Below are 21253 nucleotides of genomic sequence, written 5' to 3' on the forward strand. Positions count from 1 at the left end.
TAGATACAACACTCACGCACATTGAGTACAAATCTCACGCACATTAATAACCGCACAACCGCACGGGAAGCATTCACCCGCACGAGAACCTGAGTCTATATATATATATATATATATATATATATATATATATATATATATATATATATATATATATATATATATATATACTTGAGTTCAAATGAGGACAAGTATATTATAGAGGACTATGAGGACATATGTAGTGTGTCTTCATTTGAACTCAACCCTATATACATGGACGGAGCCAAAGGGGGGTCAGCTGCCCCCCTCACCCCACCCCCGCCCCATATATAATCTTTAACTGTTAATTGTTAATAAGAAATGAGTTAAATTAGTTGGTTAAGCATATATTTGGTTATAATAAAAGTCAAGGGTTCGAATCTTTTTTATTTTTTGCTCCTTCCCTATGGCTTTAACGCAGTCACGTTTTAATATCAAATTAATTATGTTTCATATTTTGTTATATATGAATATTTTTATAAAGTTTCGATGTGTTTTATTTTTTGCCCATATCCAATAATATTTACACATATTTCTTGGGTAATTTATTTATTTTTTTTTAAATATCTCTTTTGTTTTAATGTTTCGCCTTTACTGGAAAAAATTTCTGAATCCATCCTTATTTCGGACCCCCCCCCCTAACAGAATTCTTGGCTTCGTCCCTGCCTATATATATATATATATATATATATATATATATATATATATATATATATATATGACCTTATAATGGGAATAAAGATTTTTTTTTTTTTTTTGAATACTACTAACTCTATTACAATGTACTATCTGTTCATAACTACTTTCTCAACCAAATGAAACACAAAGAGTCAATATCGCTTCTATTGAGACTCGAACCCACAACCTCCCTATGAGGGAATAAAGATTTTAAAAATACAAAAATAAAATAAATATTATCCATAACTAACGACAATTATTAGAGCAACTTGATATATTTAATTCATGGGTAGTAGCTATCGACCATTTGGCTCTCCTAAATTGTTTCATTATATTATATTTAATATTTAATTTGTTTGTGACATGGGAAGATAATATTATAAAAAACTTGAATTGGGGATCACACATCAAAGGTGTTGAAAGCCAAGAAGCTAGCTAGGCAACGCAAAACTTGAAAGAAATTAAGGTGTATAGTATCAGTGACCTGGTTTTTTAATTTCTTGAATTCGATCATTATTGTTCCAGGCCATTTCCTGAGCTGAGCGCCATGGACGCATTTGTAGAGTTGGTGATAAGCAAGGTAACACAAACTGTGGAAGAAAACGAGACGCTCATTCTTGGGATCAAGGATCAGGTGGAAGATCTACTCACCCAACTCAGGGTATTATTATATCTCACTAAGGCAGCCACCGAGGCTTTGGTCGGAGACGACGACGTGGTGAAGAAGAAGATTGAGAATATTGCAACTGATGCTGAAGAAGCCATTGATAAATACCTTGTAGAGCGAAGGGAGCACAGAGGCAGAGGGGTCCTCATCAAATGGGGGGAAAAACTAAGTTATTATGCCAAGGTTAATGATGCTGCCAAGGAGATCGACACCATTAACAAAAGGGCGGAGAAAATCCGTGTACATCTTGCCCATTCGCTAAATAATCCTCAGCCGCCGCCAACGGTTCTCCAGGTATCTATGTCGTCCAACTATACTCAATAATCTTACACTACTCCCAACTCCCATCCCTATGGTATAAGACTATAGTATAGGTATTCTTTGGTAAATGACAGTTAGCTTATAGCGGTTAGTTGTTTGGGTTAATTAGAGAGGTATAACTAGTTGATAATATTAGCTGATTGTAGAAAAGTATTTGGTAAATTAGTTGTTTGGTAAAACTAATTGAAAAAGATGTTTTAGATTAGTATTACACTTTTTTTTTTCATATGTAACATTTTAATTTGACCATTAAATATTACATTTTGATTTAATGTAGTAAGTTCTCTGACCTAACATCATTTTCTTGTGAAATTGTTTAAGGCTCCTGTGGTGGAAGAGGATGATGATGATGTGGTAGGTTTTGGTAGAGAGATAACCGCTATAAAGTATCGTCTCATTGAAGAATCAAAAGATACCATTTTCATTTCAGTTGTGGGAATGGCTGGGTGGGGTAAAAATATATTGACCCAAATGGTATTGAAAGATGGTGAAATTCGGGATGGGTTTTTTCCTCGCTTTTGGGTTTATGTAACTAGAAGCATGAATAGGAGAAAAATATTCATGGACATGATAAGACAATTTACCAAGCAAACCAATGATTACAAGAACATGTTCGAGGACGAATTAGCCGAAAGAATCAAGGAATTTTTGAAGGATGAGAAGTATTTAATTGTGATGGATGATGTTTGGTACGAGAAAGACTTTGAGCTTTTGAAAATTGTTTTTCCTAATAACCAGAATGGGAGTAGAGTATTGGTAACAACACGTGATTATGGGAGTATCCGCTCTCTTCTAACATTTACCAAACTTAAGATTCCCAAACAACACTTAACAGCTATCCCAAAATCCTATCCATTTCTCAAAGTGCTTGACGCTCAATCCTTCACATTCGAAATATTGCCCAAAGAGCTTTATAACTTATATCATCTACGTTATTTGGCTATCTCAACTCACAACAATATCCCATTCCAAAACTATTCACTCATCTATGGAACTTGCAAACTCTCGTGTTCAATACATCCCAAACTACAGTTGATGTTAAGGCTGAGATATGGAACATGCCAAAACTAAGACATATCCAGTCTAATGCTTCTTTGCAACTCCCCCCTCCTAATTCACAAAGTTGCAAAGCATCATGTCCAGAATTGCAAACTCTTTCCACCATATCACCCAAAAGCTGCACTGAAGAGATCTTTGACAATACGCCTAACCTTCAGAAACTAGGCGTCCGTGGGAATATTGTAGCAGAGCTTCTAGAGAGCAATGAAGGAATTTGCTGCTTGTTTAACAATATACGAAAGCTGGAGAAACTCGAAAATCTGAAACTCATGGATGAAGCTTTCAATGATGAAGCTACCACACTGCAGCGGCCTATTATTCCACAAGCTGATAGATTCCCAATCAGGTTAAGAAAGCTGACTTTATCCAAGACATCCTTTGATTGGAAATACATTTGTGCTTTGGGATCCCTGGACGAGCTGGAGGTCCTCAAATTGGAGGAGTTTTCAGCCAAGGGAGAGTGTTGGGAACTCAACGTTAACGTTGTTTTCAAGAGCCTCCAATTCTTGCGTATTGGGAGAACGGATTTGGTGTACTGGAGTTGTGAGCAGAGTAGCTTCCCGGCATTGAAACGGCTTCACATATTGCATTGTGAAAACCTTAATGAAGTTCCACTTTCATTTAAGGATGTGAAGAGCCTTAAGATTATTGAGTTGTTTTATACCAACAAACGGGCTGCTACTTCTGCAAGGAATATAAGAGACCAGAAACCTAAGTTGGATTTTGTGCTCTCTATTTTGCCTCTTCATCATTGACTGCTTCAACTCCATCTATTGCAATGGTGCCTGTTTCTACAAATCAAAAGGTCAATCAGTTTTTTGTACTGTATGTTACCTTTAACTTACCGTTCCTCAAAAGTATATTATTATTAATTTTTTAAAAAAAAAAAATAGTGCAGGAGTATCGAATAACTCTAGAGCGACAACGTATGAATTATGCTTAAAATGTCCTTTGTGCACAACTGTCATTTGATCATGTGTGCTAAGCCATTGAGTTAACGGTCATCTTACACCCAGATATATGGCTTCTCCAAAACATCAACTTTTATCTTTCTTTTTTTTTCTTAATGCTTCTGACTCTATTACAATGTAGTATCTGTTCATACATACTTTTTCTGGATGCTACTGACTCTATTATAATGTAGTATCCACTCATACATACTTTCTCAACTTATTAAAGTACAAAGAATCAATGCCTTCGAACCTGAGACCTCTTATGTGAGAAGCCACAGCTTTGGTGAGTTTAGTTCTAAATTTCTTTGAGAACGTTTTTCAAGTTACAACTTAATTTGTATGACTATCTCAAATTCTCAACTATTCCAGTTTCTCATTTTTATTTATTTATTTATTTTTTTGTTTTCATTTGGGCTTGTGGATATCAACTGCGTTTGGTTGGAACTTTGTAACCTATTACAAGATTTGATATTCATTACACTATTAGCTTCAAATTCTTTAGTCTCATCTAGGGATAACATTTTGCCTCGTTCTCGATGAGGATCCCTGATTCACACCCGCCATAAACGGAGATGGAAAAAAAAAATTCAGGGAACAGGGACAGGGAATGTATGTAATTCCCCGTTAGGGACGGAGACAAAGACGGAGATACCATTTTTCTCCCCGTTCCGTCCCCGAATAATTATAATAAATAAATAAATATATATATATATATATATATATATATATATATATATATATATATATATATATATATATATATTTATTTATTTATTTATTTATTTAAATTGAGACTTAGTTTTTAGTTTTTAAAATTAAAAATTAAACTAATTTAAGATTTTGATTAAGAGTTGACCGGAGATGGAGAATTTCCGTTCGTGTTAAATTCCTCACGGGTATAGAAATGGAGACTATTTTCAATTTCCCGCCAAGAATGGGGACGAGGAATATACTCCCCCGCCCCTTTGCCATCCCTAGTCTCATCCTCTACTTTTTAACAATAAAATAAAAAATGTGAAAGAAAGAAAATAAAAAAAAAATGTGAAAACCACTTCAAACAATCAGACATAGAAATTAAACATACCGCCTAACTAACATGTGGGCGACATTTGAGTAAAACTGCTCATAAGTTTTTTTTTTTTTTTTTTTTTTTTTAATCTGTAATGATCAAATAAAATGAAGATTCTCCTTTGTTAGAGTTGATGAAGCCTTGGATGACTTGAAGAGAATTCGTTTCAATGTGGATATTATCAACGTTATTATGAAGTTTTAACCCTATATATTATTGTGAATCAAATCAATCACCCTGTCGTTTAATCTGGGTTCTTCTCATCCCTCCCAATTAATGCCTAGTCAGGTAACGATACGATGATTTGATTGATTTCATGGTTTCCACTTCTTAATGAGATTAGTTCCTTCATCCTTCTATAACTAACCTAAATTTGATCTAATCAATGGAAAAATGACAGAAATATGTAGGAGGAGACATGCATTTTCCAAAATGTGCGTTCTTTTTTTTTTTTTTTTTTTTGACAAAAATGTGTAAAAGACTTTCTCCATTTGCATTTTATCATATTTCCAATCAAACTTAAAACGCAAGTGAGACTTGCGTTTCTCAAGAAACGTATTTTTTAAAATTCTTTTTTCAAATTTTGGTTTCTCCAGCGAAGGAGAAGGCAACCAAACTGGTGGCCTTCTCCTTCTCCTTCTCTGGGCACACTTGTGACAGCAATGCGATGCTGTCACAACTTGTCCAAAATTAGTGTGGGACTCACTTTTCTGACATTATTTCTTCTCTTGAAGAGGAACCCCAATCATCTCTCTCTTTCCCCTCTCTCTCTCCCAACATGGCTATCTTTTTCTTAGAATATGTGCAATATCTACTGGTGGTGATACTCTTAGTTGTATGGAGTTCATATACACATTTTAGACAGGGGAGGAGTGAAAGGGGGCAAAGGAGGCAATTCATTTAGGAATAACTGTATGAAATAGATTTTGATGATACAATGTAAAATTAGAATTAGAAATTAAAATCTCAAATTTTTCTTGTAAAATTCGGTACAAATCAAAAATCACTTTAGCATTACAAAAATTATATAAGTGTCAAAATTGTAGGATTTCATCACAGTATAAGTATAAAGATGACGTGTATATGCTAATATCATCAAGCACCAAGGATGTATAGCAACAAAGAGTTACTCAACACAACAAGACCTTGAGGGTGACATGCATATAAGCATTATATATAAGCATAGTGTTAGATAAACCAACATCAATTCATTTAGTTCTACCAAAACTCTTAATAAGTCTAGTTAATTAACTTGTACCACAATACAAAACCAAATGACGAAATCAGAGAAGAGCAAATTAAAAACTGACTAGAATAGTTCAAATAGTTTTACAAATGTTTAATGATGAAAAACATTTCACACAAAAACTCAGAACAAAGCACACCACCCAACTGGATCCGAGCTCTACATATGAAATCGTATGATCATATATATAGATACATGCCAGCAGACTTTATTTTAGTAAGAAAGGAAAATACGAAAACAGAAAGCGCCACAACAACCATGACTACAAGCCTTGGATCGGAGCAAACATACATCTGAAAATGTTATTTGTTACCCCTGCACCAATTTAAAACAATATTAACAATAACAACAACAATAATAACTTTAGAAAACCGTAAAATAACAAAAACTAAATAAATAAATGACGACAGACCTTTTTATTGGAAGAAATACGCAAATGCATCAATAAAGTTGTTGAATTCAGTTATCTGAAGGAGGATAAATGGAGAGATCAAACCCATTTCCTTGCTTTTGTTCTCGGATTGTTTTTGCAGAAGCAGCAGCTTTTTTGTTGGTACAGAACAACTCCATAACTTTAAGGCTTTTAACATCCTTGAAGGCGAGTGGGACTGCCTCAAGGGATGTGCAATGTGAGAGATAAAGCTTGCTGAGTGCAGGAAAACTACTCTTCTCACAAGTCCATTTCACCAAGTCTGTTCTCCCAATGCTTAAGAATCGGAGACTCTTAAAAACAGTGTTCTTTAGATCCCAATACTCCCCCTTCACTGCTGATTCTTTCAGCTTGAGGACCTCCAGCTCGTTGAGGGATCCAAATACACAAATGTGTTTCCATTCTATGGAGGTGTTGGATAGAGTGAGCTTCCTTAGTTTTGATGGAAATTTGTCATCCCGAGGAAAGCTCCTTATTGTGCTACTCTGGTCATTGGCAGGTTCGTGCACAAGTTTCAGATTTTGCAGGTTATGCAGCTTTCCAACATTGTCGAATAAGCAAACTCCTCCCTTGCCCTCAAGAAGCTCTACTAAATTCCCACGAACCCCCAATTTCAAAAGGTTGGGCATCTTCTCTAAGATGGCTTCTGTGCAGCTCTTAGGTGATATGGGGGTAAGAGTTTGCAAGTCTCCACACTTGTCTCTGCAATTTTGGGGAGTAGGAAATTGCAGCTGAGCATTGGCTATGATATGCCTTAGTTTTGCCAATTTCCATATCTCAGCCTTAACATCAACACTACTTTGGGAGGTATTGAACACAAGAGTCTCCATGTTCCATTGTTCTGTGAATGGCTTTGGAAGGATTTTGAGGTCGGTTGAGACAGCCAAGTAGCGCAGATGGTATAGCTGATAGAACTCTTTTGGCAAAATTTCGAATTTGACGTTTTCCACATCAAAGACTTTGAGAAAGGGGTAGGCCTTTGGGATAGTTGCCAAGTGCTCTCTTTTAACATCTAGTTTGTCAGATGCTAGAAGAGAGCGGATATGCTCACCTGATGGCTTATCCTCAGAAGCTATAAAGTCATAAAGGGAGGAACGGATGCACAAGCGACGATAATTATCATTTGCTTCTATTTTTGCCCCGTTTATCTCATGGAAGAGATAATTCTTTACAGCTTCATCCTTACAAAACTCGTGCAATGTGTCATGAAGGCGGCATGTTTTGATATCACCGTTGGCTCTTCTTTTCACCACCATCAACAGATTCCTGCTCACAAATTCCTTCAAGTATGAGTCAGATGTGCGCTCCATGGTGGAATCAGGTAGTTGAGGAATAAAGCCTTCTGCAATCCACAACCGAATCAATTTCCAAACAAAAATCTCATGCCCGATTGGGAATGCTGCAAGATACAAGAAACACTCTTTTGTGTGGTCAGCCAACTGATTGTAACTCAATCTTAGTATATTATTGTAGTCTTGGGTTTGGCGATTGAGTATTGGCATAGGATTTTCGGCCACTTCATTCCAGGATGAGACTTCGTCTTTATTAAGGACACCAGCAATAACCACTACTGCTAGCGGTAACCCATTACATTTCGCTGCAATTCTTCTCCCCGGGGATTCAAGAGACCCAGGGAAATCTTCCTTGCGGAAAACTTTCTTTTTTAATAACAACAAACTTTCATCATCCTTCAAAAATTTTAAGTTGTGTGGGTTGCCAAAGGAATCCGCATATGTAGCCACCCCAGTATTACGTGTTGTTACCAATACTCTACTTCCATTCTGGTTATTAGGAAAAGCAATTTTCAAAAGGTTCCAGTCATTCTTGTGCCAAACGTCATCCATCACAATGAAATACTTCCCGCCCTTCAGATATTCCTTGATACTTTCAGCTAATAGCTCTTCCGATACATTCTTGAAATCATCAGTTTGCTTGGTAAACCTACTTATAATGTCCATAAATATCTGTCTCCTATTCATGGTTCTAGATACGTAAATCCAAAGTCGAGTAAAAAACTCATATTGAATTTCACTATCATTGAATACCATTTTAGTCAATGTGGTTTTGCCCAACCCAGCCATTCCCACAATTGAAATGAAAGTCGTATCTTTTGATCCTTCAGTGAGACGACCCTTTATAGTTTTAGCTTCATCATCAAAACCTACCACGTCATCTTCTTCCACCACGGGAGCCTTAAACAATTTCACAAGAAAATGAGATCAGAACAGGGGATCAGACTAACATTATATTGCAGTAACTATTATTAGATAACAAGCAATTTAGTATTGTTTATATAAGAGCGGAGTCAAAATTTTGTTTATTGGGGCGAAAGATTAAATATCTTTAAAATGCAATAAAAAAATATTTATGATATAATATGAAATGGTTAAAATAAGTTGCATTAAAAAGACATAAATATTTTTTATTTTAATTAGATCAATTTTAAGTATTTCTAAATTAATTTAAATACGATGATGTATATATAATTGAAATTTTTAGATTACATTGGCTAGATAATTCAGAAAAAGTACATTTTTATTTAAAATATTTTTCATAATTGAATTACAAAACATATTTTGTATCACTTTAAATAATTGTAAATTGTGTTAGGGAGAGATAAAATTAATATTAGAAGCGGCAGTGTAGTTAATAAGGTTTGATCCCTAAACCTTTCAAAATAAAAAGGTTCTAATTAACAACTCACCAATCGCAACCTTTAATTATTTACAGGGATAAAGGTCAAAGACCTTCAACTATAGATCAAAGTTTAATTAGTCTCTTAAATTAAAAAGAGTTCCAATTAAACACTTTAACTTCTTATTTTTATACAATTAAGTTAATTAACAAATTACCTATAGATAAACACTAATTTTAAAAAAAAAATTATATTAATTAAAATAAAAATATATATTTTAAATTCAAATAAATTAATTTAAAAAATGCCTTGGCTACGGCTTCCCCGTCCAATTGAACGGAGAAACCTGCCTAGCTCCTCCATCTAGTTGCTAGATGGAGGAGCTAGGCAGGTTTCTTCGTCCAACTGGACGGAGAAGCAAACCTAGTTTCTTCGTCCAGTTAGATAGAGAAGCATGTCATAGCTTCTCCGTCCAAATAGATGGAGGCTTACCTGACTTCTCCGTCCTGTTAGATGAAGAAGTCAGAATGTCGGCTTCTCCGCCGACAATCTGTGTTTTTTATAAAATAAAAAAAAAATTATTAAATTTATTTTTGGGTGTTAATTCCACCGGAAATCTCTTATCTTTGGTGGCAATTTCAAATTTAGTCACAGGCTATTGTTTTTTTCATTTAACATCCTAGATGTACTATTATTTTTTGGACACGTTTAGTCCTTCTCATGACTTTTACTATTTTTAATAAGGGCATTTTTGTCTTTTCATATTTTTCTTTTGTTATTTTTTCAGTTTCAACCAGTTTAATTGGTTTAGGACTTTAGGTAACCTCTGATTTTTAGTAACCATATTTTCAACCGGTTTTTAGTAAAGTCCTAAACCAATTAAACCGGTTGAAACCGAGAAAAAAAAAAGAGAGAAAAATATGAATAGACAAAAATGCCCTTACTAAAAATAGGAAAAGTCATGAGAATAACTAAAAGTGTCCAAAAAATAATAGTCTGGATGTTAAAAACCATAAACGATAGTTTCGAACTAAATTTGAAATTGCTACCATAGACAAGGGATCTCTAGTGGAATTAAATTATTTTTTAAAAAAAAATTCAATTCTACTTGCTATTACATTGAGTTTACCTACAAAATGAGTTAATTGAACAAATTTAAGATGTTATTGGCTAGATTGCATAAAAGTAAAGAGAAGAAGTGTCTAATTGGAATTTTTCTTAGTTTAGGGACTAATTGCACTTTGACCTATAGTTGAAGGGTCTACTTGGCTCTTATTCCCTTTTTTATAGGATGTTTTATTATTTATTTCTATTAACACGTGTGCACGCGTACACACGCACATATATCGAGGAAGGGGTGGGGGTAGGAACTACCCTCGTGTCTCGCTCTGGATTCACCCCTGATTGTATATATGGGTATACCTATACTTGCAACGACATTGAGATGGATAAATGTGATACCTTTGATGAAAAAATGCAATACTTTTAAGGTCCATTTGAAAATCCAAAAACATGATCTTTCGAGTGGGGGTGGTGGTAATATAATATTAATCCGGAAACTAGCTTGAAAATATATGGAGGATAGGACAGATGTGAAAATAAAGAATTCGTAAAATGTCTTCCAATTAAAAACTTGGGAAGATTTTTTTTGCCAAATTGAATCTTTTTCCTTTGAGCAGAATGAATGTTTTCCTTTGATTTTTTTTTTTTACTTTGAATACCTAAACACGAGAAAATCTAGAAAATGACTCTTGGAATTCATTTTTCGGATTTCCAAATGAATCTTTAGTGTTTAGTTAAAAGTATGTAAGGTCATCATCCACTTACAATACCCAATGATTATAGGCCACATACATTATGGGAAAGAATAGAAAAATACTATATGTGTACTCTAATTCTCTAGTCTCAATTTTTACCTTCACAGTCAAAATCTCCGATATAGACATTTGTAATGAGATCACATGAAAAAGTAACATTTTATCTCCAGCCACATGAGGTTGTAAGAATATAATTCGGAGTATATACGTAGTAGACCGAACCATATATACTTGAGAAAATGTTAGGAAAAAAATAGTATTTTCCTTTTCTATTACTCCATATAAGTTATCATATATGCATAAGGTAATTGAGATGCCTGCCATATTAGATTTCTATTACCAACTCAGATAGATGTTTATTTATGATTTGAATGACAATGATCAAGTGTTTCTTTGTTTGTGCTAAGTCTTAAATTTGTTATACGAGAGCGAGATTCCTAACAAAGTAACAAGTTATACTAAAGTTATTGAAATGCTTTTAGAATTGAACAATCTTAAATAAGAGGTTAAGAAGTGAAAAATAATATTGCGAGAGTGGTTTTAATATAAGAAGGGGAATAAAATGTGAATTTTCTACTTTACCCCTCAAATTTTAAATATTTTTTAATTTTTCCGTTAGTTTTAACACCGGAGACTAAATGCATCACTTCGTTAATAACTGAAAAACTAAAAATAGATACAGTCATAACTCATGAACTGAGTCAGAACTTAGATATAACGTAACTCAAGGACCAAAAATGTAATTTTCCCTTATACTAACGTAAGATAGATGAGATATGAGAATACATACCTGGAGGACTGCGGGCTGATGATTATTTAGCGAACCGGCTTGGAGTAACTGGAGGGGATGGGCGTAATCTTCACGGATTGTCTTAGCCCTTTCCTTAATGGTTTCGATCTCCCTGGCAGATAGATTAACCTTGGTATAATAAACAGCTTTTTCCGCCCATCTCTTGAGGGTGGGTTTGGCCTTGTGGATCCTTCGCTCAACGATATATTTATCAATGGCGTCTTCAGCATCCCTTGTAACATTGCGAATATTCTGCTCCACTTCTACCAGCACAGCGTTGTCCCTCCAGCTTTCTGTCTTGCCGGCTTCACTCAGATATGCTTGGAACGACCTCAGTTCTCTCACCAGATCTTCAACCTGATCCTTAATCCCAAGAATCAGAGACGCGTTTTGTTCCACAGTTTGTGTTACCTTGTTTATCAGCCCATCTACAATTGTGTCCATCTCTCCCCCTTCTCTCTCTCTCTCGCTCTCTGATATATCTATATATATATATATAATCAACTGTTGCAAGCATCACTCCTAGAAAACACGTTCACTTGAAAAGTGTGAAACCGTGTCAATTTGTATTTAAAAATTTAGAGGGAATATTTTTTAAAAAATGACATATTTGATCCCTGGACTAAAAATGACAGGTTTGATCTCATGACCTCCTACGTAAAAAAAATCACTACATGTCATTTGAGAACAAAATACTTGGCAGACTAAATTATTCAATTATCTTCATGTCTCATTAATATTTTGTTAAGAGTAAGATGAAAAAGTAATAAAGAAAAAAGAAAACTTACTTGATAGGGTAAATATGAAATTTTGACTTTTAGTAGACAGGTATTTTTAAAGTTGTAATGAGTTTATTTGATAAATTTCAAATCTAAAAATTAGTGGCCAGTATATAAACAATGATAAGAGTTCTCTATTAAAAAAAAAAAAAAAATAGTGTTATGAAAGTTCCTCCTAGGCACCGATTACTCGACGCCTAGGCGCTGGTTGCCTAGTGTATCCCACCATAATTGGTGGTCTAGGCGACTGGCTAACTAGGTCGGCTAAGCGTCGACTAGGCCTCCCAGGCGCTGACTAGGCTGCCCAGTCGGCCGATTAACTATTGTTCTATTTTTTAAAAAAATAGGTTATTTCACTCAAAATGACATCATTTTGAGCGAAATAACCTTAAACTATTCAAACTCTAGATGTTTTTTAGGTTAATATTTAATATTTTAGTATCAAATATTAAAGTAGTAAATAGTTTATAATTATCAAGTCTTTAAAATTTTTTTAAAAAATTAAACATATCTTTAAAAAAAATACACGAGCGCTTAGATACTAATTAATCGCCGCCTAGGCGCCCAAGGAGCGTCTAGTGATTCTTTAAACCATGATAAAAAAAAAAATTAAAAATTTATCAAATAAACTCACTAGAATACTAGAAACATTTGTCTAATATAAGAGGTAATCGATTGTCCACAATTATGAAAAATAATCATAATTGTCACTTTGAGAACAATTGAGAAATTGGAAATAGACACAATAACACTAGTATATTAAGCATATACTTGAGATAAAGCTCAAGAACTAAATATTTTTTAAACTTATGCATGGTAAAGCTATTTTAGTTAACACTGTTGGAAATTAACAAATCCCGACCACCCAAAAGTGGTCAGTTTTTGCGACCAATTTTGGAGTGGTCGGAAATGAGGTCGGAAAAACTCTATTCTCCAGCAGTGTATATTACTTAGGCCCAGAATTCAATTAGGTCTTTAATAATATGTTATTCCCATGTCACGAACAAATGAAACAATTTAGTTTAACCTAATGGTCTAAATAGCCGCTCGTGAATTAAATATATCAAGTTGCTTTAATTATCTTAATTACGTTATGGATAGTATATTATATTAGTTGTGATTGTAAATGAAAATGAAGGAAATAATAGTCTATGAATGAAGTTAGTGGATATCGAGATACAAGATGACAAAACAGGGTTGTTAGATATAAATAAGACATTGATGAATATATATATATATATTATGATGAAAGTCGTGTAAGAAGATGGCATGGTGCATTTATTGCCGTTCTTCTTTGTTCATAGATCAAAATTGTAACATCGTGTATCTATATATATATATATGTAGTGGCTCTCTCATATGGGAGGTCATGAGATCGAGCCTCAGTGGAGGTGGTGTTGACTCTTTGTGGTTCAATAGGTTGAGAAAAGTATAGATGAACAGATACTACAATGTAATAGAGTTAATAGCCAAAATAAATATATATATATATATATATATATATATAGGACATTCACATTTTACTAATCATATATAAAAGTTTTTTTTTTTTTTTTTGTTGCTAATGGAGGTTTATGGTTTCAATGCTCTAAAGACAAAAAAAAAAAAAAAAAAGGTTTAATTTTATTTAGGGAAAATGGCACTTTTTCCCCCTAAGTTATATACTTATAGCCATTTTTCCCCCTCAATTATTTAGGTAAGCACATTAACCCCCTCAATTATTCTAAAAGTGGTGATTTTCCCCCTGATATATTAAATTGACATTTCTACCCTTAAAGTAAACATTTTATTTATTTTACTTCTCCAACAAATTATCGCGTATACGTAGGGATGACCACGGTTCAGATCAAACTGAACCGGACACTATAGCAATTGAATTAAAAGTTTTCGGTTATGATTCAGATCAAGAACCTAATATTTGGATTTCAATTTATTAAAATTATGAATAAAAAAAATTGGATCTTGAACCGTGAATCGGCGGTTCTAGATCCGGTTCGCAATTTTGAACCGTCTTTATTTTAAAATTTTATTTTTTATTTTAAATAGTCTAAATTCAACAATAAATATATTTTATTTTTTCAGTTCGGTACATGAATCGTCCGTTCCGGTTCGCGATTTTAATAAACTCTAAATATCGAGTTTCGATTCTAAATTGTAATTGAAATATTTCGGTTTGGTTGCTATAGTGTTTGTTTGGTTTGAACCAAATTATTGTCATAATTTGTTGGAGAAGGAAAATAAATGAAATATTTATTTTAAATATTTATTTTAAGGGTAAATATGTCCATTTAACATTTCAGGGGGAAAAACAGCCACTTGAATAATTCAGGAGGAGAAAGTGCTATAAGTATATAACTTAGGGGGAAGAAGTGCCATTTTCCCTTTTATTTATTTATTTGCAAAGTAAGGATATATTTTATAATGGTTAAAATTAAAGATAGCGAGTATGGAAATTGTATAACAACGATATAAGCTTCATAATTGAGACAGTAAAAACACATTTTATTTAATTTTTTAACAAATGTTTAGTACACATTTTTTTTTTAATTGGTAAACTTTAACCATATAACTCACAGTAAAATTGTTTCAAATGGTAAATAATTTCTAATATTGAGTGGCAAACCTTCACATGGTGATGGTTCAACTTTACTACCTAATTGTGAACCTTCACATGATGATAATATTATTTGATCGAGTCTTTGAGAATATTTATTCCCATCACAATCAATTTCATTATTAATATTGTCAAGTGAAAGCTCCTCACCAATTTAATATAGCAAGTTGGTCAAATCTTTAAGGCTAATTGATTGGATACAATTTTTAAAACATAATTAAAAGTATATTACGGGGATAATAAACAATGAATGAAGTTGATCAAGATGCCAAAACATGGTTGTTACATTTAAATTTAACAATACAATAATCAATTCCGATGAAAATTATGAAACCGCGTCCAACAACACATGCTATATTTATTATATATATCCACAATAAATAGTATGTATTTCCACTACATAATTTATAGGCAAAAATTATGACATTATACTACTTTGTCTAAAAAAATCAATATATATATATATATATATATATATATATATATATATATATATATATATATATATATATATATATATTGGATCTGTTTCGCAGAGCTTATTTAGGCGCTTATAGTTTATTTTAAGTTACTAATAAGTTAAGCTCTATTTGGCAATGTTTTCAACATAGGCTATGTTTGACAAACCTAGCTGAAAAAGTGCGGAAAGTTGAAAAATAGCTGAAAGCTGAAAAGCTATAAGTTAGGAGCTGAAAACTGAAGAGCCGTTAACTTAAAAATAAAATCTTATTTTGAAAAAACGTTTCAAAAATAAACTAGTAGCTTCCTAACTTATTTCCATCTTTATTCTTATTATTTTAAATAAATAGCATCATTTACCCATCTCAATTAAAACCCTTTTGATCGACATTCTCTTCTCCTATATTTTTATTCATCATCTTCCGCAACTCTTCACCGGCTAGCAACTCCTTACAGGGCGTTTGGTTGGAGGGAGTTTAAATTCCCTTCCCACTTAATTCCAAAGGCCATAAAATTCCTTAGTTTGGTTGGAAGGAATTGCAATTCCCCCATTTTCATGGAATTAAAATCCCATGTCCCCCTGGTATTTTAATTCCTGGGATTTTAGGAAGAGAAAAAAGCTAGTGATGAGACAAAATTATCCCTCCTTTTTTTAACCTAAAATTAATACCACAATAATAATTGGCATTTTGGACTTTATACTATTTATTCCCTTTCAATTTCCATGTATACCAAACATTGGAATTAAAATTCCCAGTAATTTTATTCCCATAAACCAAACACTAGAATTTAAATTCCCACTTTATTCCCAATAATTCATCTCCCATGGAATTGCAATTCCTTTCCCACGTAATTCCCCCCTTCCAACCAAACGCCCTGTTAAAGTTTCAACTCCAATCGTCCGTTCATAAGGAGATTTGCAACAATATTGTTACTTCATTATGGAATGCTGGATCATGATTATGCTAACAGTTTCATTTCAAAATGTTAAATTTAATATGTAAACAAACTTATTTAAATTTAAAACTATTTAAATTTTATGAAGGTGTCTTTTTTTAGTCTTTTTACATTTATCAAACTTATAAAAAAAATAATTTTATCAAACACTTTTAAGCATAATCAGCTAGCTTAACACCTCTTCAATTTTCAGCTTTTAGTTTATATATTTTCAGCTTTCAACTATTTTTCAGCTTCTAGCTATCTTTTCAGTTAAGTTTGCCAAACATAGTCATAAAATGCAAATCAGCCATCACATGATGATGCAAATTCTATTTTACTTCATAAAATAATAATTAAACATTACTTAATGTTTGATAAAATAAAGTTGACTTGAGCTCAATTATTTGAGCAAGTCTTCGATAATATTAATGGCATACAGCTCACTATGAATTTAAAAAGTTCCAAGTTGCTCCAATTTGCCCAGGCTAATGTTTTTAATTGCAATTCTACGTGAGCTTATCTCTTACGATAATATTTTTATATATCGGAGTAGTTAAGTGACTAGTAGTTCATACTCAGGTGGATGGACTATATTGCATAGGGGTGGGAATAGGCCAGACCCCTTGTAGGGGCCTATGTCCAGGCCTAATTAAAGTCTAGTTAGGCCTAGCTCGTTTAGTAAAAAGATCGGGCTTTAGTCAATTTTAAAGCCTATTAAACTAAACAGGTCAAGCCTATATATACCAGGCTCGGCCTTCAGGCCTACAGGCCTGGCCTATATATATATATATATATATATATATATATATATATATATATATATATATATATATATATATATATATATATATATATATATTATTTAGAATATAACCCCAAGTATATATAATTACATTCTATATATTATTTAAACTAAACAGGTCAAGCCTATATAAGTGTTTTTATTGTGTAATTTTTGTTAATTAAGGTGTCACAACTTAATTATGTGAGTTGATTGTTAATTATTTACTATATTATATATGATAACAAACTATAATACAATTAAATTTATTTCTAAACAAGTTAACGAACATGCTGAAGTCGTGACTTGTTTTGTTTTATTTTATATTTATTTGCTATTATGTTTGCATTGTGGTGATATACTTATGTAATTATGTACAAGTTTTATATTAGGTACATTTCTTATATTATTTAGATATACTAAAGTTTTTAAAAAGTCTTAACATGTAGGCTTTAATAGGCTCAAGGTAGGACTTACTTTGAAATATTTTTAATGACCTAAATATTAAACAGGCTTTTAAAAAGGCTTCAGGCCATGCCAGGCTAATTGCAGGCTCAGGCTTGAGCCTAACCAAAAGCCTACATACAGGCTCAGGTTCGGGCCTAGGCCTTAGATTTTCGTAACAGGCCCAAGCCTAATTTTTCAAAGCTTGGCTCGGTTCGGCCCATTTCCACCCCTAGTATTTCATTAAAGGAGAAATAGAGGTTCACTGAATGAACCTCTATTTCTTCTTCTTCTTGAGAAGAAGAAAAAGAAGAAATGGAGGTTCATTCAGTCGACTACAGATAATTAAGCAAAAGGCATGAAAAAGAAGACTAAGGACCACCCTAACATGGAAAATACTACGTGTATTTTCATTTTGTATTTTCAACTTTTACTCACACACTTGAAATATTGATGTAGACACTTTTATAAAGGTCTACACGAAAAAAATAACCTATCAGAACCCACCACATCAGGGAGTAAATTTGAAGGAGTAAGAATTGAAGTATATGTAGTAGAACTCCCTAACATGTGATAGAAAGGAAAATGTTATATGTACTCCCGATTTCTACTCTCAACTTTTACTCCACACAAAACTTTGATATAGGCACTTGTAATCGGACCAACATTAAAAAAAAAAAAAAAAAAAAAAAAAAATCAGATTATCAAAGCCTGCCACATCATGAAGTAAAATTTAGAGGGCAAGATTTGAGAGTATATGTAATAGAATTCGGATAGAAATGTGACAAGAGTCTCTAGATTTACATGTGTCTTGATTTTATTGGAGGTTGAAAAATAAGAAAGTATTAAAGATACTTCCTTTACTCTCTCCCCCAACCCTCTCAAAATTCTTTAAAAAAGGGAAAATGTTATATGTAGTTCTATTTTGAGTTTTTTCCCAAAATGGTCACTCGACTATTGCTCATTCTCAATTTTGCATTCCGATTTTCAATTGTACCAAATCTGATCTCTTGATTTTCAAAAACTCACCCAATTTGGTCCTTTGTTAAATTTTCGGTCAACTCAGTGTTAAAATGGAGTGTATTTTCGTCATTTTATCTATTGTACACCTAATATACACTGAGAAATAGTCGATGGACCATTTTGGAAATAATCAAGGGACCATTTTGGGAAAAACTCATTTTTTTTTATTTTTTATTTCATTGTGTATATTTTCATTTTTAGACTCTATCAAATTAGAATTGTTGTAGATTTTTTTCACAAATATAAATAGTTAAAATTCCACAATCCAACCTCAAATTTTTTTAACTTTCTCTATAGACTTTTTCCCTCTGTCTAAACGTACAAATTTTTCCTCTATTCTTATCAAGTTTTACAATAAGTTCCGTAAATTTCATAAATACTCACGTAACACCCCATTTTTCTAAACTCTAAACCCAATATAAACTTTCTTAATTAGGATAAATCAAAGGATAACTTAAGTAACTAAAATAACCATCCAAAAAGATAAACTAAAAGGGAATGTCACCGCCAGAGTCACCCACTCGCGGGTGACTGCACAAGCTAACAAAACTACTAAGTCAAAGAGTCAAACTAAATAAAACGACAAAAAGGGGAAGCAATCCCCGGTAGTGTTTACGCACCAACAACTGTAAAGTAGTTTACTACAACCATCAACAAAATACATCTAAGGGAAGAGGGGTACTAGCCTAGCAACTACTACATCTAGAGCTACGCACTAGTCTATCAACGCGCGCTCTCATGCACTGGGCCCACCTGAAAGGGGTTATATATAAAACACGTAGAAAAATAAACTTGTTAGCAATTAATGCTAAGTATAAAGCCACTCAACCCTGTAAAATACTATAGATATAGATTGGAAAACATTTTTCATCCACACACATTCTCAAGTATGAATAAAAGCAATCAAGATACATAGTCATAGATCTCAATAGATATACATATATACTTCTATATGCTCGCAACCTATAAACTCATATAAACATGCTTTAACTCATAACTCATACTTTGAACACATTCACATGCTATAAACAGATATAAACCAACTATAGTTTACTATGCACTACTCACAATCATAATGATAATAAAGAAATAACTGAAGTTTAACAAGTAGGATCATGCTTTCATGCTAACACTTAAACAACAATAAAACTGAACTTCTCATATACTCTAAATGAAACATATATATGTTATGTCATGAAGCAATTCTATAAGTTAGGATATGATGCTGAATACATACATATATATATATATATATATATATATATATATATATATATATATATATATATACTCTCACTCTTATTTGTAAAAGGTATACTTTTATTGTGGAGGATCTCTGTCGAGTCACTTGACTCGCTTTTTTTTTTTTCCTTTATTTCTTTCTTGCTTTCTTTCTGATGATTCTCTTTTCTCTTCTTTCTCAATCTTTTTCTGTATGCGAGGCAGGTACTCCGCCCTAGCGAACGGTGCATCTCTTGTGTGTGTGATACGCCCTTAATTGTAATTCTGTAGTTTAATTAGGAAGAGTTAATTATGCTTCTAGAATTAGTAGGATAATTAGGATGGTACAACTTAAATAGAGGGAGAGTTAATATTGTGCCTAAATTAGCATAGGGAAATTATGTATCATTACCTTGTACAGTTAGTATACTTTTGGTAAGTTAATTATTATAGATATTAGTAAATTAGTATAAATAGGCTATTGTATATGAAGATGAAAAAGTAGTGGGAAATATAATGTTATTCAAGTCTTTTAGTTTGAAGAGTTCTTCATTTTCTTCCGTTATATTGTTTTTTTTTTTAGAGTTACCGTAACTCGAATACGAATTGGAGTCAGAAACCTGCTCGAAATGTTTATTCCATTGCGTACTAAATTTTAGTACGTAACAGTGGTGCTTTCATTGAATCGAACTTATATGTTTTTTTGTTATTTTTTTTGCATTAAAAAAAATCCTTGCGACGTGCGTCTGCATCTCTGTGTTCATCCATGCACCCACTTGCATCATCAATATCCACTTCCAAGCAGACCACTTCAACCGGAGAACCAATAACATCCACCATTGCAGTTAGTCGCCAGCTTCTCTGATTGTCCTAGACGCCATATCCATCGTCATCGTCACCATTGGAGAAGGAGCAAAAGCAGTCGCATCCTATCATCAGCATCAATCACCCATAATTCCAGCCTCTTCTTTGCAGTAAGCAAATCGTCCACAACAATCAAATTTTTGTGCTTTGTGTCATAGATTTACATCACTTATAATCTATCTTGCAGTCTTGCATTTTTTTTTTCTTTCAATTTTTACTACCTTTGTATTCTAGCTTGCTTATTGCCTTACATTTCGTTATTATTATTATTATTTTTTTTTTTAAAAAAAAAAGGAAAAAAGTGGGAAATTTCAGAATTTTTTTTTTATTATGGAAAACATTACTCATCGGTGCTTATTGGTTTCTGTACACCAAGTATGGTATCCAATTGATGATTTGGTATTGTATGAGATCTTTTCTACAAAAGGATCCGTACAATATAT

General features: G+C 32.9%; 2 protein-coding genes across 3 annotated transcripts; one reads left to right on the forward strand and one right to left on the reverse strand.

Annotated features, from left to right (window-relative positions):
• Positions 1-2647: 2647 nt before the first annotated feature.
• Positions 2648-3658, forward strand: LOC109156757. The gene is made up of 2 exons (XM_019304589.1): positions 2648-3551; positions 3645-3658. The coding sequence occupies exon 1, from the start codon at positions 2746-2748 to the stop codon at positions 3499-3501; it is 756 nt and encodes a 251-aa protein (XP_019160134.1). The 5' UTR covers positions 2648-2745; the 3' UTR covers positions 3502-3551; positions 3645-3658.
• Positions 3659-6058: 2400 nt separating this feature from the next.
• On the reverse strand, positions 6059-12175 carry LOC109156903 (putative late blight resistance protein homolog R1B-14). 2 transcript variants are annotated; one of them, XM_019304793.1, is made up of 3 exons: positions 11687-12175; positions 6430-8636; positions 6059-6331 (listed from the first exon to the last, which is right to left on the reverse strand). In XM_019304793.1, exons 1-2 carry the CDS (start codon positions 12128-12130, stop codon positions 6474-6476), a joined length of 2607 nt encoding a protein of 868 aa, XP_019160338.1. In that variant the 5' UTR covers positions 12131-12175; the 3' UTR covers positions 6059-6331; positions 6430-6473. The 2 variants fall into 2 exon arrangements, with proteins under 2 accessions (XP_019160338.1, XP_019160337.1); XM_019304792.1 differs by having other exon boundaries at positions 6059-6329; positions 6427-8636.
• Positions 12176-21253: the final 9078 nt, after the last annotated feature.

Source organism: Ipomoea nil, unplaced genomic scaffold, assembly GCF_001879475.1.
Source record: "Ipomoea nil cultivar Tokyo-kokei standard unplaced genomic scaffold, Asagao_1.1 scaffold2759, whole genome shotgun sequence".
Classification (NCBI taxonomy): Eukaryota; Viridiplantae; Streptophyta; class Magnoliopsida; order Solanales; family Convolvulaceae; genus Ipomoea; species Ipomoea nil.

What these genes read in the sequence shown, in the direction of transcription:
- LOC109156903 (XM_019304793.1), bottom strand. Translation starts at nt 12,130, where the DNA reads ATGGACACAATTGTAGATGGGCTGATAAACAAGGTAACACAAACTGTG. An exon ending in ATCAGCCCGCAGTCCTCCAG is followed by an intron (nt 8,637 to 11,686) that starts GTATGTATTCTC and finishes AAATTGTTTAAG; the next exon opens with GCTCCCGTGGTGGAAGAAGA.
- LOC109156757 (XM_019304589.1), top strand. Translation starts at nt 2,746, where the DNA reads ATGCCAAAACTAAGACATATCCAGTCTAATGCTTCTTTGCAACTCCCC.